This window comes from Takifugu flavidus, unplaced genomic scaffold (assembly GCF_003711565.1).
Source record: "Takifugu flavidus isolate HTHZ2018 unplaced genomic scaffold, ASM371156v2 ctg209, whole genome shotgun sequence".
Lineage (NCBI taxonomy): Eukaryota > Metazoa > Chordata > Actinopteri > Tetraodontiformes > Tetraodontidae > Takifugu > Takifugu flavidus.
Window position 1 is genome coordinate 1 of NW_026621882.1, and position 15,000 is coordinate 15,000.

At 59.2% G+C, this 15,000-nt stretch overlaps 3 protein-coding genes and 1 long non-coding RNA gene across 4 annotated transcripts in view; 2 read left to right on the top strand and 2 right to left on the bottom strand.

Moving 5' to 3' along the window:
- The first annotated feature begins 787 nt into the window (after positions 1–787).
- LOC130519777 (matrix metalloproteinase-17-like) lies at positions 788–4,478 on the top strand. Its single transcript, XM_057023360.1, has 9 exons — positions 788–956; positions 1,022–1,151; positions 1,828–2,114; positions 2,209–2,385; positions 2,463–2,562; positions 3,085–3,167; positions 3,376–3,528; positions 3,596–3,853; positions 3,963–4,478. Exons 1-9 carry the CDS (start codon positions 917–919, stop codon positions 4,265–4,267), a joined length of 1,533 nt encoding a protein of 510 aa, XP_056879340.1. The 5' UTR covers positions 788–916; the 3' UTR covers positions 4,268–4,478.
- A 1,262-nt stretch (positions 4,479–5,740) lies between these two features.
- LOC130519780 (uncharacterized) lies at positions 5,741–6,049 on the top strand. Its single transcript, XR_008948470.1, has 2 exons — positions 5,741–5,852; positions 5,924–6,049. It is a non-coding gene; the product is annotated as an uncharacterized LOC130519780 (long non-coding RNA).
- On the bottom strand, positions 5,988–9,834 carry crkl (v-crk avian sarcoma virus CT10 oncogene homolog-like). The gene is made up of 3 exons (XM_057023361.1): positions 8,883–9,834; positions 7,570–8,029; positions 5,988–6,844 (listed from the first exon to the last, which is right to left on the bottom strand). The coding sequence occupies exons 1-3, from the start codon at positions 9,191–9,193 to the stop codon at positions 6,710–6,712; spliced, it is 906 nt and encodes a 301-aa protein (XP_056879341.1). The 5' UTR covers positions 9,194–9,834; the 3' UTR covers positions 5,988–6,709.
- A 502-nt stretch (positions 9,835–10,336) lies between these two features.
- The window catches only part of ulk1b (unc-51 like autophagy activating kinase 1), an 8,702-nt gene continuing 4,038 nt past the window's right edge, over positions 10,337–15,000 (bottom strand). The window contains 20 exon segments of the mRNA XM_057023362.1: positions 10,337–11,265; positions 11,366–11,501; positions 11,558–11,715; positions 11,777–11,895; positions 11,978–12,156; positions 12,225–12,277; positions 12,280–12,381; positions 12,517–12,621; positions 12,697–12,794; positions 12,868–13,064; positions 13,147–13,382; positions 13,456–13,544; positions 13,630–13,806; positions 13,898–13,984; positions 14,058–14,106; positions 14,176–14,323; positions 14,396–14,461; positions 14,464–14,543; positions 14,610–14,692; positions 14,776–14,834. Of these exon segments, the coding sequence (XP_056879342.1) occupies positions 11,210–11,265; positions 11,366–11,501; positions 11,558–11,715; positions 11,777–11,895; positions 11,978–12,156; positions 12,225–12,277; positions 12,280–12,381; positions 12,517–12,621; positions 12,697–12,794; positions 12,868–13,064; positions 13,147–13,382; positions 13,456–13,544; positions 13,630–13,806; positions 13,898–13,984; positions 14,058–14,106; positions 14,176–14,323; positions 14,396–14,461; positions 14,464–14,543; positions 14,610–14,692; positions 14,776–14,834 (2,277 nt within the window). The 3' untranslated portion in view covers positions 10,337–11,209.

Sequence of the window (15,000 nt, forward strand, 5' to 3'; positions counted from 1 at the left end):
TCAGAACCTGAAGCTCTCAGCCCAGATCCAGCTGAGACCAGATCCAGCTGAGACCAGATCCAGATCCAGCTCAGCTCAGATCCAGCTCAGCCCAGGAGCGGTGGTTCCGTGCTCCTCCTGCAGAGGGAGCCAAACCTATCACCAGATGATGGCCACCCGCCACCTGACCTGTGAGAGCGGGCGGGGTCAAGAGGTCACATTTCTGAGCGTGACTCATTTCTGCCGGTGAGGCCGCAGCTGTTCACACACTGAGGCATTGTGGGAAACAGAAGGCGCTCGTTCATCAGGACAGAACCGGCTCGAGTTTGGCCGTTACCATGGTGACGCTGACTGACAGCTTCACAGTTCTTCAGGATGTGATGTCATGTGTTTACTGTTGAGCCCCGGTCACTGTTGTGACCTTGACCTGCCGGCAGATGAACCGCCGAGGGTCTGTCCCTGGTACACACACACAACACCCACACACACACACACTCACACACACCACACAGCACTCATCCACACACACACACACACACACACACACACACCCACTCACACACACACTCACTCACTCACCCACACCACACACAACACACACCACACACAGCACACACACACACACTCACTCATCACTCACTCACTCACACACACACACTCACCAACACACACACACACACTTACACACACCACACACACAACATTCCGAGGACGGAACGGAGCGGTACCACTGCCTGATGCGATCAGTCCAGTTTTTCTGCCGCCACCTTAAAGATTAAACGAGCGTTGCACGTGAGTGCGGTGGCACGTGCGTGTGCACGTGCGTGCGTGCGTGTCTTCCAGGACTGGCTCAGCAGGTTAGGGGTACCTGCCGTCCCCTGACCCTGTGACGGGTCAGCTCCAGACCCAGGAGGCCCTGACCCGGGCCATCAGAGCCATGCAGAGGTTTGGAGGTCTGAAGGAGACCGGCATCTTTGGTAGGTTCTGTTGGGATCTCTGGTCGGTTCTGTTGGGCGGAGCTTGGACCTGTGTTCTTCTGCAGATCAGGACACTCTGCTCCTGATGGGGACCCCCAGATGTTCTCTGCCAGATGTTCCCGAGGGGTCGACAGGTCGCAGCAGACGAGCACTGATGCCGCAGAGCAAGTGGAACAAGAGACACATGTCCTGGAGGTAACAGCCAATCAGAGGGCTGCAAACATCTTCAGGGTTAATTCGGAATAAATGAAGAGGAAAATATGATCGTGATGCTTCAGTGATGCTTCAGTCAGTCCAAAACCACTTCTGGTTGGTTTTAAAGTAAAGAACGTCTGTTCTGAGTGGTCAGTGCTGCACGTCTGTCCCCCAAACGCCTGCAAATCCACAGACAAGGGAGCCGACCGGTTTAATCTGGATTAATCTGGAGCCACGACTGACAGGGGTCACAGGGGTCAGGGGTCACGTCCTTCTGTCAGGTGATCGAGTAGATAAGAAGCTCTCCTCCAGTGGACTGATGCTGCTCCAGCTGTTCTGGCTCGGATTAGCGTTAGCTTAGCAGAAGAAGAAACATCTGGCCATGGCAGGAAAATGTCATGTAGCCCCAATGCTAATGCTACACACACACACTCACTCACACACACACGCACACACCCACCCACCCACACACACACACTCACACCCACCCACCCACACACACACACACACACGCACACTCACACACACACACACTCACACGCACACACCCACCCACCCACACACCACACACACACACTCACACTCACACACACTCACACACCCACCCACCCACACACACTCACACACCCACCCACACACACACACACACATACTCACCTTCCACCTGTCCCTCCAGAGTCCGCACCTTCCCGAAGGACTCGGCGTTGCTGGGTCGCGACACCGTGCGCGCTCTCATGCACTACGCCCTGAAGGTCTGGAGCGACATCGCTCCGCTAAACTTCCACGAGGTGGCAGGAAGTGACGCCGACATCCAGATCGACTTCACCAAGGCGGACCACGAGGACGGCTATCCGTTCGACGGTCCCGGCGGCACGGTGGCGCACGCCTTCTTCCCCGGAGAGAAGTTCAGCGCCGGAGATACGCACTTTGATGACGACGAGGCGTGGACCTTCAGGTCGGCAGGTGAGTGCCGGTGGCCCGGTGGTACCGGGACCGAGGAGCAACCGTGGTTCGTGTCCCAGAGCTGCTCGTGATCCAGTTCTGGGTCCTCTTCCAGACGCTGACGGCATGGACCTGTTCGCTGTGGCGGTTCACGAGTTCGGTCACGCCATCGGTCTGGTCCACACCTCGGCCGTGGAGTCCATCATGAGGCCGTACTATCAGGGCCCGGTCGGGGACCCTCTCAAGTACCACCTGCCCTACGAAGACAAGGTCCGGGTCTGGCAGCTCTACGGTACGGCGCCGGTTCTGTTGGGTCGCTTGTCGACATGTAGCTGCTTTATTTGTCCCCTGACTGTGGTCTTGCTTCAGGTGTCCGAGACTCGGTGTCCCACACCGACCGACCCGGCGTCCCGCCCCCGACCGAGCCGCCCGTCCTGGGAGACGTCCCCAACAACAGGTCCACACTGCCGTAAGTTCAGGGGACCGTTCGTGTCCCTCAGCTCGGCCTCATGCTAACGCCAGCTAACGAAGGTGGGGTTTAAAGGGAGGAGCCTGTCAGCAGGGGGCGGTGCTACAGTCAGGTGACCCGCCCCTGACTCGGCACCTCTTTACGTGTGTTTGGTTTGGCCCCCGAGCGAGTGCATTCAAACGGCCTCAGACACCGAGCCGCCGCCGCCGCCGCCGCCGCTCCGGCGTCAGTGTGACTGATGACAGGAATCACAGTTCATTATTAGCATTCGCTCGCCGCCGCCGCCGCCTTCATGAATCATTTCCTGCGCCGCCGTCGGGTCGCGGTCGCTGGTGCAGCCGTGAGTGGACGGCGCCACGTCCGTCTGACCACCTGCAACAGAACCGACGGATCACAGACGAGCTGGTCTCAGATCTGGATTCCCATCTGGTTCTCGTACCGGGCTGGTCCATGAGTGGTTGTCATGGAAACGTTGGCAGAGTCACATGACACGCGTCGCTGACCCGTCTGTCCTCCCGACAGGATGGCGAGGGACGCCCCCGATCGCTGCAGCAGCCATTTTGATGCGGTGGCTCAGATTCGAGGCGAGGCGTTCTTCTTCAAAGGTACCAAAGATCTTCCTTCCCATCATGCATTGTGGAGAGACCCAATATGTCCCATCATCCTTTGCGGTGGCATGAAGGCCACAGCCAAAGGTCCCTGAAGCCTGAGCTGGTCACATGACTCAATCACCACTTTATTTACATGGGGTCTGTTACCGTGGCAACTGCTGCTGTTGCTGGAATAATCTGATCTCCGTGACAACCGTCTCAGGGAAATACTTCTGGCGTCTGACGCGTGAGAAGCACCTGGTGTCGCTGCGACCGGCTCAGATCCATCGTTTCTGGAGAGGCCTGCCGCCCAGCCTGGACGGCGTGGATGCCGTCTACGAGAGAGCGGCGGATCACAAGATCGTCTTCTTCAAAGGTGCTCACGCTCGCCACGCGCTTGTCCCTGACACGCTCCAGACGCTGACGCGGCCCCTCCCCCACAGGTAGCAGGTACTGGCTGTTCAAAGACAACATCATGGAGGAGGGTTACCCTCGTCCAATCAGTGACTTCGGCCTGCCCCTGGACGGCGTGGACGCCGCCTTCGTCTGGCTGCATAACCACAAAACCTACTTCTTCAGAGAGCGGCGCTACTGGCGCTACGACGAGCAGCTGAGGCAGATGGACCCGGGCTACCCCAAGGCCAGCGCCCTGTGGAAGGGCCTCCCGCCGGACCTGGACGACGCCATGAGCTGGTCTGACGGTGAGGTGACCTTTTCCCTGACCTCTGCCCCCTTCTCCCCCCTCTGGGGGCCGTGGCCTCACTTCCTGTTAGGACGCTCTTTCTCTGACTCGCTTCCTTTCTCCCCCAGGCTCCTCTTACTTCTTTAAGGGGCGGGAGTACTGGCGCGTTCCGGGCGGCGCCGTGGAGGCGGAGCCTGGATTTCCCCGCCTCACCTCCACAGACTGGCTGCTGTGCTCTCAGATGCAGGCCGACTCCCCCGAGCCCGAAGCCCCGGACGCTGCCGCCACAACAGGCGACACTCGCCGCCAGCCCGACCGCGCCCACGACGGCTACGAGGTGTGCTCCTGTACGTCGGGCTCCGCCCCCCCGCCGCGGCGCTTCCTGTGGTTGCTGCCGCCCGTGTGGACGCTGCTCGTCCGGTCAGGAGCGTGATGGAACGTCACTTCCTGTTCGACTGTCGTCACTTCCTGTTTTCACAGAACTAAAAGTTTGAAAGACAGCAAAGGTTTGTTTGTACTGCCAGATCCTCCGGGTTCTTCCGGGTTCTTCCAGGTTCTGTGCCCAGGGTGTCCCAGGCCAGCAGAGAGCCCCCCCCCCCCTCCCCTATTTTTGTACAAAAATAAAGACAATCTTGGCTTTTCCAGACGAGTCACATGACTCCTTCAACCGTGTGTGTGGAGGTCGGGATGGTGGAGTCAGAGGCCCCGTGTGTGTGTGTGTGTGTGTGTGTGTGTGTGTGTGGACCACTACCTGCTCCCAGTTCCACGTGTTCCAGGTGGGCCTGAACCAGGATCAGGTCCTGTCAGTCCTCCACTGATGTCTCAGGAAGAAACATTAAGTTGTGTTTAACCTGATCCACCAGCCCGAGGTCCAGGGGGGCCTCCAAGACCCTCTTCATCTCCACCTCACACCAAGTTTGTCTTCTGAGGTTCTGAACACCCACAGGTCCTTCAGATAGCAAAGATCCTGGTCCAGGTCCGGGACGACTGAGAGGACCTGGAGGAGGTCTAGGAGGACTGAGAGGACCAGGTCCAGGAGGACTGAGAGGACCTGGAGGAGGACCAGTGACCTCGTCACCTTCAGTTGTGAACAAAACGACTCGATTTTCTCGAAAGGTTCCTGAAGGTCCAAGTGAAACCCAAAGTCTTCGTCTTCCTGCGACATTTTGGATCTCTGAAAGAGGAAAACAAGGTTTTTCCAGACCTGCTGAGACCCGACGGCGCTCCCCTTGTCAGGATGTTCCCGTCCTGGTTCTGCTCCTGGCGACGCCACGTCCTGGTTGAACAGATGTGGGTGTGGCTTTGCTGTAACCTTTGATGATTAAGCTCCACCCACACCGCAATAACATTCCAGGGGTCCGAGCTCAGAACCCCGCTGCCTGGCGTGCTGCCGTCCTGGTGCTCTGGCCCCGCCTCCTCAGAACCATGTGATCCGCTGGACCGTCACGGTTCTGACAGACCGGATCCAGAACACAGATCTCCAAATGAGTCGATCAATAACGACGGAATCAACGGTCCCGGTCACTCGTTCAACACCTTAGCTACCTACAAGTTAGCCCCTCCCACCTCCTGCAGGTCAGCTGACCCTCTTTTATTAGCACGTCGTTAAAATTCATTAATTGCTTCTTTTCTCTGGGGCTGTCAGAATTAGCCAGGCCCCGCCCCCTCCTGGTTACCCTGGCGATGACAAAGAGGTCAGACGGCCGTTTACAGAAGTAGACGGAAGTTTTATTCTGTACATAAAGGGTCGAACCAGCAGCACAGGTGAACAGGTGTGAACAGGTGAATGCATCAGAAAATAAAAGGCACAAGTTTCATTCAACAAGACGACAGCACGCGACACCGGTCGCCGTGGCGACGGGAGGAGCACAAACGTCACCGCACGCGCTGATCATCGATTTCTGGCAAAAATAAAGCAGCAGGAAACTGCTGAGAGGAAAAGGAACTTTATTGATGATACGGAGAAGCAGCAGGCGGCCCCCACGGGACCCCCGGGGGGTCACGCCAGGCAGCGTGAGGTCACAGGACCCCCGGGAGGTCACGCCAGGCAGCGTGAGGTCACGCCAGGGGGTCACAGGACCCCCGGGAGGTCACAGGACCCCCGGGAGGTCACGCCAGGGGGTCACAGGACCCCTGGGAGGTCACGCTCGGAGGCAACAGCAGGCGTTTTTCCCTTTAACCTCATTCCAAACACGCTGTGCACGTTCACCGCTCACGACGGCGCGAAAAAAAACCAGCAGTTAGAGGGGCGGGGCTGCAGGAAGCCCCTCCCCAAGCCACACCCCCAACACCCCAAAGACAACCACACATGGCACACGGTGGTCAACAAAGGCCCCGCCCCTTCCTGGAGAACGCGCCCTGGTTAAGGCGGAGAGTTCGTTCAATTCCTGCCGACCGGCTCCTCACGACCTGTCGCCATGGCAACCACCGGCAGGTTGGAACAACAGGAAGTGGCTGGGTTGGTTCCAGAAGGTTGGACCCAGCAGCTGCAGGCAGAACCACAGAAGCCCTTTGTGGAGCAGCTGTGGACCATCGTCAGCAGAAGTTCTGGAGCCCGGTCCAGCGCTGCCACCTGGTGGCTGTGAAGCGTCAACAACCCCAACCCCCCCACAAACCCTGGGGCTGGAGAACAGGAAGTGTGTGTTGGTGCACGCCTGCAACACACACACGGATGCTAAGATGCTAAAGCTGCCGGCGTGCTGTCAGGAGGCGGGGCAGTGGGCGGAGTCATGGGTTGCGTTTTTGATTCAGCGTCCAGAAGCTGCGAAGAAAAGCCTCTGTCAACAGATGGGGGGGGCCAGGTCAAGCTAGCGTGACGCCCTACAGCGGGATGGGTGGGGAGGCGGAGCCAGGCCGATGTGGGTGGAGCCTGAGGTCAGTCACTCTCGTCTGGGTTTTGAGCATCTATGATTTTAACATGGGTGAAGGGGAAGAGGCCCCGCCTCCCGTTGACCTCCCCCTCCCATTGGCCATTGATGTTCATCCGGGTCACCTTCACGATGTCGCCGACCTGGGGAAACAAGACAGAATGGGCGGGGCTTAGACAAAATGACAGGAAATGAAGACAAGCTGCCGAGAACCCGCCCACCTTTACCCAGACAGGTCATGCTAGCGGGGAGGGCGGAGCCAAACACTCGCAGGCTGCTGATTGGCCAACAACTGTCAACGCTCGCGCGTCGTGAACAGCGGAGTCATGTGACAGACAGGAGCCAGACCAGCCCGAGGGAACCCTGGCGGGACCCCCAGCACCACCGGAGCAGCAGGTCCGGAGCAGCAGGTCCGGACCAACCCGCTGGGTCGACTGACAGCGGCTCATTCATACAGAACCAAGAGGCCACGCCCACTCTGGCAGCAGCTGCGGTGGTGACCCAGACTCGGGCCGTAGCCGTGTTCTGACCCAGGACCCAGAGTTGTGGGTTCGGGCCCCCTTCAGGTCCAGACGGTACAAACACTCACCTGAACCGGAGCTGCCGAGCAAAGCAGAACCTCCAGAACCTTCGGGTCACACAACCGACCTGCTATTAAAACCTGAAACCGGTTCCTGGAAACAAACTAGCCTTCGGACCACAACCCAGAACACCGCTGAGGAACGGGTTCCTCAAAAGTGATCTATCTTTAGAACCGGTCCTCAGACTGGACTCGCGTTGTGTCCCAGTGAGTGTCAAGTGGTTTCACAGAGCCGCCAGAGACCAGCAGGTGGACTCAGGCGGTTCTGGTACTGCAGCGAGAACTCACCTCCAGGGCCAGAGCCGTCTTGTCGTAGGCGCACGGCACCCGTTTCTGGATGGCCTTGGCCATGGCCGGCCCGTTCTGGGGGTTGATGACGGGTCCGGGTCCGGGCGCCGGCAGCGGCGAGGGCGTCTGGGGCAGCGCGTAGGCGTGGACCACGGCGTGGGACGGCTCGGGGACGCCGTAGCTGTTGGAGTTGCGCGAGCCGTGGCCCGGCTGGCCCGGCAGCGGCGCCGGCCGGGCCAGCTTCTCCACGTAGGGCACCGGGATCATGCCCACGCGGCCGTCCTTGTTCCGGGCGCTCCACCACTGCTCCTCCGGCTTCTCCAGGATCACCAGGACCTCCCCCTTCTTAAAGGGGAGGTCCTCCGCGTCGCTGCCCGTGAAGTCGTAGAGCGTGCGCACGTACTCCAGGTTGTCCTCCGGGCCGGCGGGCTGCACGGGGCAGCTGAGCGTGCTGGGGTACCTGGGGGGGCAACACAGGGAACAGGGGGTGAGACCGGCGCCAGAGGAGCAGCACTTCTGAGGAAAAGGCGGTTCGGTCCAAACGCAGGAAGAATGCTAACAGCTGATGCTAACACCTGGCGCAAACAGCTGATGCTAACAGCTAATGCTAACACCTGGCGCAAACAGCTGATGCTAACACCTGGCGCAAACAGCTGATGCCAACAGCTAATGCTAACACCTGGCGCAAACAGCTGATGCCAACAGCTAATGCTAACACCTGGCACTAACACCTAATGCCAACAGCTAATGCTAACACCTGGCGCAAACAGCTGATGCCAACAGCTAATGCTAACACCTGGCGCAAACAGCTGATGCCAACAGCTAATGCTAACACCTGGCACTAACACCTAATGCCAACAGCTAATGCTAACACCTGGCGCAAACAGCTGATGCCAACAGCTAATGCTAACACCTGGCACTAACACCTAATGCCAACAGCTAATGCTAACACCTGGCGCAAACAGCTGATGCCAACAGCTAATGCTAACACCTGGCACTAACACCTAACGCCCAGCGCCAACACCTAATGCTAATAGCTAATGCTAACACCTAATGCTAATTCGACACCAGCAACATTAAATCGCACAAAAAAGCCTGAAAGCAGCAAACGCGTGCGGACCCACAGCACCGACAGCTGGTTCTGACCGTCTGTGGCGGTCACCGGGAGACCACGACTCTGGGTCGGAGCCGGTTATTATGGATGTCTGAGGAGGCCCCAGGAGAGACCAGAACACGGGGGACCCCTGACAGGAACTGGGTCAGTTCCGATAAAAATAGTCGACCTAATTCAGCCACATTTGCTGCTTCAGTACCTGGAGGCCGGTTCGATCAGCGTGGTGGTGTCCAGGTAGTGGTACTTGTAGAACTCCAGCAGGGCCGGCAGGTGCTCGAACTCCCGGTCGCCGATCTTGAACCGCTTGTTGGGCAGCGAGTTGATGATGTAGTGCGACACCTTGGAGTTCTCCGACACCGACAGCACGTAGTCCCCGTGGCAGGTCGACGAGTCCCGGACCAGGAAGATGCCGTGTTTCTGCCCTTGGAGTCGGTTCTGCGCCTCATGTCGCGACACGGGTCCGAAATACCAGGCCGAGCGGTCCGCCGAATCAAAGCGGGAGGTCGACATTACTGTCCGGAACCACTTCAAACGGGCCAGAAAACCAGAGAAATCTGACGGGGGGGGTCACTGCGAGCTTCTGGGGCCGGGAGGTTCGGGCCAGGGCATTCGCGGCCCGGTGGAGTAGAGTCCGGGGGGGTTCAGAGGCGTTCAGAGACAGGCGGAGACCGGTTCGATCCAACCCTGGGCCATTCTGGCTCCTCTACACGCCGGCAGCGTCGCACAAGCTTCCCTTTTTGGTTCCGCTAAAATCTCATGTCCTCCGGCCGCAGCCCAAACCTGCTTTTGGGCTCTAGACGCTTCTCATGGCGGCCGGTGTCGCCGGGCTGGAGGCGGCGGAGCTTCGGCTGCTCCTGGAAGAAGAACACGTCACGGAAAGGCTCGAATCCCGGGAGCTTAAAGGCGGCGCGGCGACAAAAATGGCGGCGGCCCGCAACACGTCTTCACCCGGAGGAGCCGCGCGTGCATCCCAGGAGCTGCGCGTGCGCCCTGGTCCGCAGCTCACGAGGCTGATCCCGGCCGCTCGTGGCTTCGAGGTGTTTGAAAAGATCCGGGATCTGGTCGCTCGTTCCCCTCCCGCACCGCTCCGGAACCACCAGAAGCGAGATCGAAAAAATGGCGACGACAGAAGAGGTCCCGCTATGTCTGACGTCACGGCCGCCTGAGGGGGGAGGGATGTGGGCGGGGACGTTGGCCCCTCCCACCCGCGACTCTTCCCAGCTCAGGTCTGACGTCATCACCTGATGGATCGCGTGGATCCACCTGATGAATGACGCAGCCCACGCAGGGTCCATCCGCCAGCCGATGGGTGCCCAGGGGCAGATGGGTGCCCACTGCCCCGGGCCAGCGGGGCAGATGGGTGCCCAGGGGCAGATGGGTGCCCAGACATAACCTTGGTTTCCCCCTTTGCCTCACCTGTTGGTCCATGACTGCTAAACTTATTAGCAAATTTATTAGCTAGTTCCAGCCTGACCCATATCTGAAAACAAGCTAGCTGTTAGCAACAGGCTACTTCCTGAGAACCGGTTCTCATGTTCTCTTCAGTAAAATACCAGATTTCTGGTCTCTGGAACTCAGCGTTTGACCTCTGACCCTGCAGCAGAAGGTAAAAACGCTGAGTTTAAGGAGTTACAAAGTACAAACACATCAAAATGTTTTTGGCCCATTTTATTTATGTTGTAATATCACACACACACTCCACACACACTCACACACACTCTCACACAGGAAAAAAGAAAAGCAGGAAATCTTTGGAAACAATAACTTAATTTACAATATGTATAAAAACATCAAACACATTCAGCAGCTCAACCACAAAAATTAAACTGCTGTAAACTAAATATTCCAACTGCTGCACAGAAGGTCCAGAAAACAGAACCAGGAAGTGTCGGAATGTTGACTCCAAAAACAAAAGGCCACAAAGATCAGAGAAGTGCTGCTACATCATCAAAAGAAAAGCTCAATGCCGCCTCTTCACATTTGCCAAACGCCAATTTTTGTCCAACTCTTGTGTGGAAACACACACTTCCCGACGCTAACAGCTAAAGTATCAAAAATGCTAACACACTTCAGGTAAAATATGCTAAAACTCAACATTAGCACAGAATATTGTAATCTGAAATAGAAGCATGAAGGCTTTGTCTGCTAGCTTACCCTCCATCTCTGACCAGAACCAGGACCTGATCCGCGGACCTGGTTCAGCCCAGTGAGCATTTTTAAATGAGAAGAGAATCAGCAAAGTGACCAAAACTCTCCTAAACTCCAGCGATAAAGAATCAGACTGGTGGGGCAGACATCTACGCTAAGATGACGTCGCCCGTCCCCACTTCCTGTTCCTGTCCATACTTCCTGTTTCCTAAGTGAGTGTGAGAGGGTAGATGCTAACTGTTTGCTAGTAGCATGAGCATTGTCAGCTCTTTGTGGAGTCTTTGTATCGGGGAAGGACGTTAGCCCGGTGGAAGGTGACAGCTGTCCCCCCCTCTTCAGGCGTAGAGTGAACGTGATTGGTCGGTCGATGACCTTCGCTCAGACGCCCAGTCCGGACTGTAACGCTGTGAGGCGACGCTCGATGTACTCCTTACCTGCCGACAGGAAGTGACAGAAACCAGCATCGGGTCAGGCGAGCCACCACTTTGCTAATTTGTGACAGCAGCTAGCACACAGGCTAACGGGCCAGCTCACATTTGCCGACGCTGGTGACGTCATCGCGCTCGGCCAGCAGCAGCATCAGTCCTTCCATCAGCAGCAGAGCTTTGTGGTAGCGCGGCACCGAGGCCTCACCCTGGTGGAACATCTCATCCAGCGCCGCCGCCTGGACCTGAACACACAAGACCTCAGTACCGGGCCAGCGCCGCCTCAAACAGCCACACTGACCATCTGCACGGTGTGGCTGAACAGCAGCCGCTCCGCCGTGACCGAGGAGATCTGGTCCATCAGACGGTGCTTCCTGGAGAAGAAGCGCTCCAGGCGCGTGCTGAGCGAGCGGCAGGACGCCACGCTGCGCTTGTACAGCTCGTTCAGCTTCCTGACCACTGCAACAGAGAGGCGTTAGCTCCACCAGCAGGCGCCGCCCCTGACAGGAAGTGGCGGTACCTTGTTTAACAGTGGCCGATGGGTAGAGTTTGCCCTGTGCGACCCGCTCCATGGCCGTGTGGAGGGCGCCGGACAACAGCTCGGCGCTCTTCAGGTAGAGAACCAGCTGTTCTGCATGGCTGCAACAACAAGACCAGCAGGTGAAGCACTTCCTGTTTCAGATCCTCCGGATCAGCCGATAGAGCCTCCGGATCAGCTGACCTCCAGTCCCGGCTCAGCGAGCTGATCCGATCCGCCACCGGGCTCTGCTGCTGCACCGTGGATCCCCCACAGGCGTCCGTCCCCGTCACGCCGGCGCCGCGCGCCCCCGCCACCTCCACCAGGCAGTGGGCGAAGTCCAGGGTGAAGCGCAGGTCGTGCACGGTGTCCGTGTGCTCCTGCTGCTGACACACACACGGCACCGTCAACAGGAAACAAGCCACATTGGTCACGTGTCACTTCCTCCCACCTCCATCAGCGTCTCCTCGGGCAGCTCCGGGGCCTCAAACATCACAGCCCCCCCAGCTCCGGGGCCAAAGGGTCTGTGAAGCTGTAGCGAGGGCTGGCGCCCGCCAGCAGGGGGCGCCCCGAGAGGGAGCCTGCAGGGCTGCCGGAGCGCAGGGAACCTGGAGAGCAGGAGAGAGCAGACAGCTTGTGTTTGGCTCCACCCTTTTATGACAAGCCCCTCCCCCCACGCTACGGCGTGACCTTCGCTGGTCCAGCTGAGCAGGAAGATGAACTCCCTAACGCCTGTGAGTCACCTGAGGCTCTCCTGCATCTGGAGGAGGGGGGGGGGGTGCTTCCAAGCGGAGGAGAACCGACGGTGAAAACCGCCCGAGCTGGACTGCTGCCACCTCCGGGGGGCGCTACAGGCGACAAGAGCATCGCAGCGCCGTGAGTGGATGGGGGAACGCCGGGTCCGGTCTGAGGGGCGGGCTTACCTGGGGTCCTGTCACACGCCACGCTCTCCCCCGCTGCGCGTCCTGGTCCAAACGCCGCCTTCAGCAGCATGTCGGACAAACCGCCGGCGCTCTGGGACCTGCACGAGGAGACACACGTCCACTTTCTGCTTCTGGGCCAGCCCACCTCCCGATGATGTCACAGCGCCTCACCGCCCAAAACCCCCGACGTGGTCGCTCCGTCTGCGGGTGTGACTGTAATGGGTCGCCTGTGACCAGGGCGGGTCTCCCCGGGTTTCTCGGAGGTCCAGTGGGATGGTTCTGCTGCCGACCACCAAACCCTGCTGAGTCAGGAAGTTCAGCAGGTTTGGAGAACTGGGGGGTCTGGGAAACTCAAAGGGTGGAAAAGCCTGGAGAGGGAACGCTGGGTCAGAACCAACAACCTGATTAATCAGTAGGCTCAGATCTTAGTGGTTCTGGACCAACACCCACCCTGGAGGGAGACCCCAGGATGGTGGGGAGGGGGCTCCTCTGCATCAGCTCGCTCAGCCTGGGGGAGGAGTGAAGAGGGCGGGTCGCCGGCGCCCCCGGCATCGCCGCCACCACAGGGTCCGAGTGCTGTTTCCTGATCTTCTGTCTGGCTCCAGCAGCGGTGCACTCCAGCAGGCAGGGGGCGCTGTGGAGCCGGGAGCCCAGTCCTCGGGGCTGGAGCGTGAGGCGTTCAGGGGCTGTGGGATACCAGAGAGAGGGAGGGATTATCAGCTGTGTGCAGGCAGCAGACTGAATCTGGACCTTTTATACTTTGACTGGAGGGCTGGACGGTTCTGGCTCCTCCCAGCGACAGCCTGCGGGGGGCGGGGAGGCCTCCCGGCCGCGGGGGGCGGGGAGGCCTCCGGGACGCCAGCCAAGCCCTGCAGGTTCCCACTGCTGCAGCCACGCGGCGCCGGTCTGACGGGACAAAGTTCAGGCTCAGACATGGACCGGCAGGAGGTGTGAGCGGTCTCCATGGATACGGACCGCTGCGAGGCGTCCGTTCCGGAGGACTGAAGGTTCTGCTCCAGGCGCTGGAAGTTGTGCCGCTGGGTGGGAACAGGGATGGGCAGAGAGCGACCCGCGTGGTCCAGACAGTCGGCCGGCAGAACTTCGCCGAGTCTGAGGGTGAAGATGAGGACAGAAGACGAGAGGAGAGCCGTGAACACCGGCACGAGCAAACGGGCCTGAAGACCACTTCCTGTGCCGGCACCTGCTTGGTCCGGCGGAGCGGCTGCAGGAAGGAGAGCGCGGCGGCGTCTTGGACGGACCGCCGACAGCAGCGCACGCCAGGAGAGACCTGAGGCGGCAGGAAGTGACATCATCAGAGCCCGTGCTCATCACACATTCGTCACGGTCGTCACCGGTCTCACCCGCTGGTCGTCAGACTGTCCTGCAGACCGTCAGCCGTCAGATCAGCCGCTGGAACAGAAGAACGCTTGTTGAGCGGCACCAGCCACGACAGGAGGCCCGACAGAACCGGGTCCTTACCGGAGAAATGAGCCGGAACCATCACAAAGTCCTCAAAGTCGCAGGAGGAGGAGTTCCTGCTGCCACCGCACCAGTCCCTCAACAGCAGACCGTCCTCCTGGTGGGCCGAGGTTCTGACCCGCAGCTGCTGGCCCTCAGCCAGAGAGTTCTGCAGAGACAGCAGGTGAGTCAGGAGGGGGAGGAGCCAGCCCCGCAGGAAGTGAGGTCAGACACTACTGACTGGGGGGGAGGCCAGGTGGGAGGTGGAAGAACTGCTGCAGGAACTGGCTGATGGGGAACCTGGGAGGCCCGGCGGAGAGACGCGCTGGCCGGCTCAGCCCTCCTCAGGGAGGAACTGGGCTCCAGGAAGGGATGGGAGAAGAACTGGTCTGGAACACAAACAGCACCGGGTCAGAAGGCGGTCCTGGCCGGCTCTCCTCCGACGCCTCACTGACCAAAGTCCAGGCGCTCGGTGTGGTTGCGCTGCAGCAGATCCAGCAGAAGGTGCCTCAGGTGGTGGGAAGTCTCTCTGGGAATACTGGAAACCAGCAGAACCGGCAGAACCAGTCAGAAGGCAGCAACCAGACAGGAGATCAGGCCTGGTTCAGATGTTGCACTTACTCTGGACTGAGAGTTTGGTTCTTCTCGTAGAAAAGACGCAGTTCCTGAGGACTGTTGGCCTGAAGAGACAAACACACCAGCCAGTCCGGACCAGTCCGGGCCAGTCCGGACTAGTCTGGGCCAATCCGGACTAGTTCGGACCAGTCTGGACTAGTTCGGACCAGTCTGGACTAGTCCAGCCCAGTCTGGACCAGCAGGGCCAGTCCAGCCCAGTCCGGACCAGCA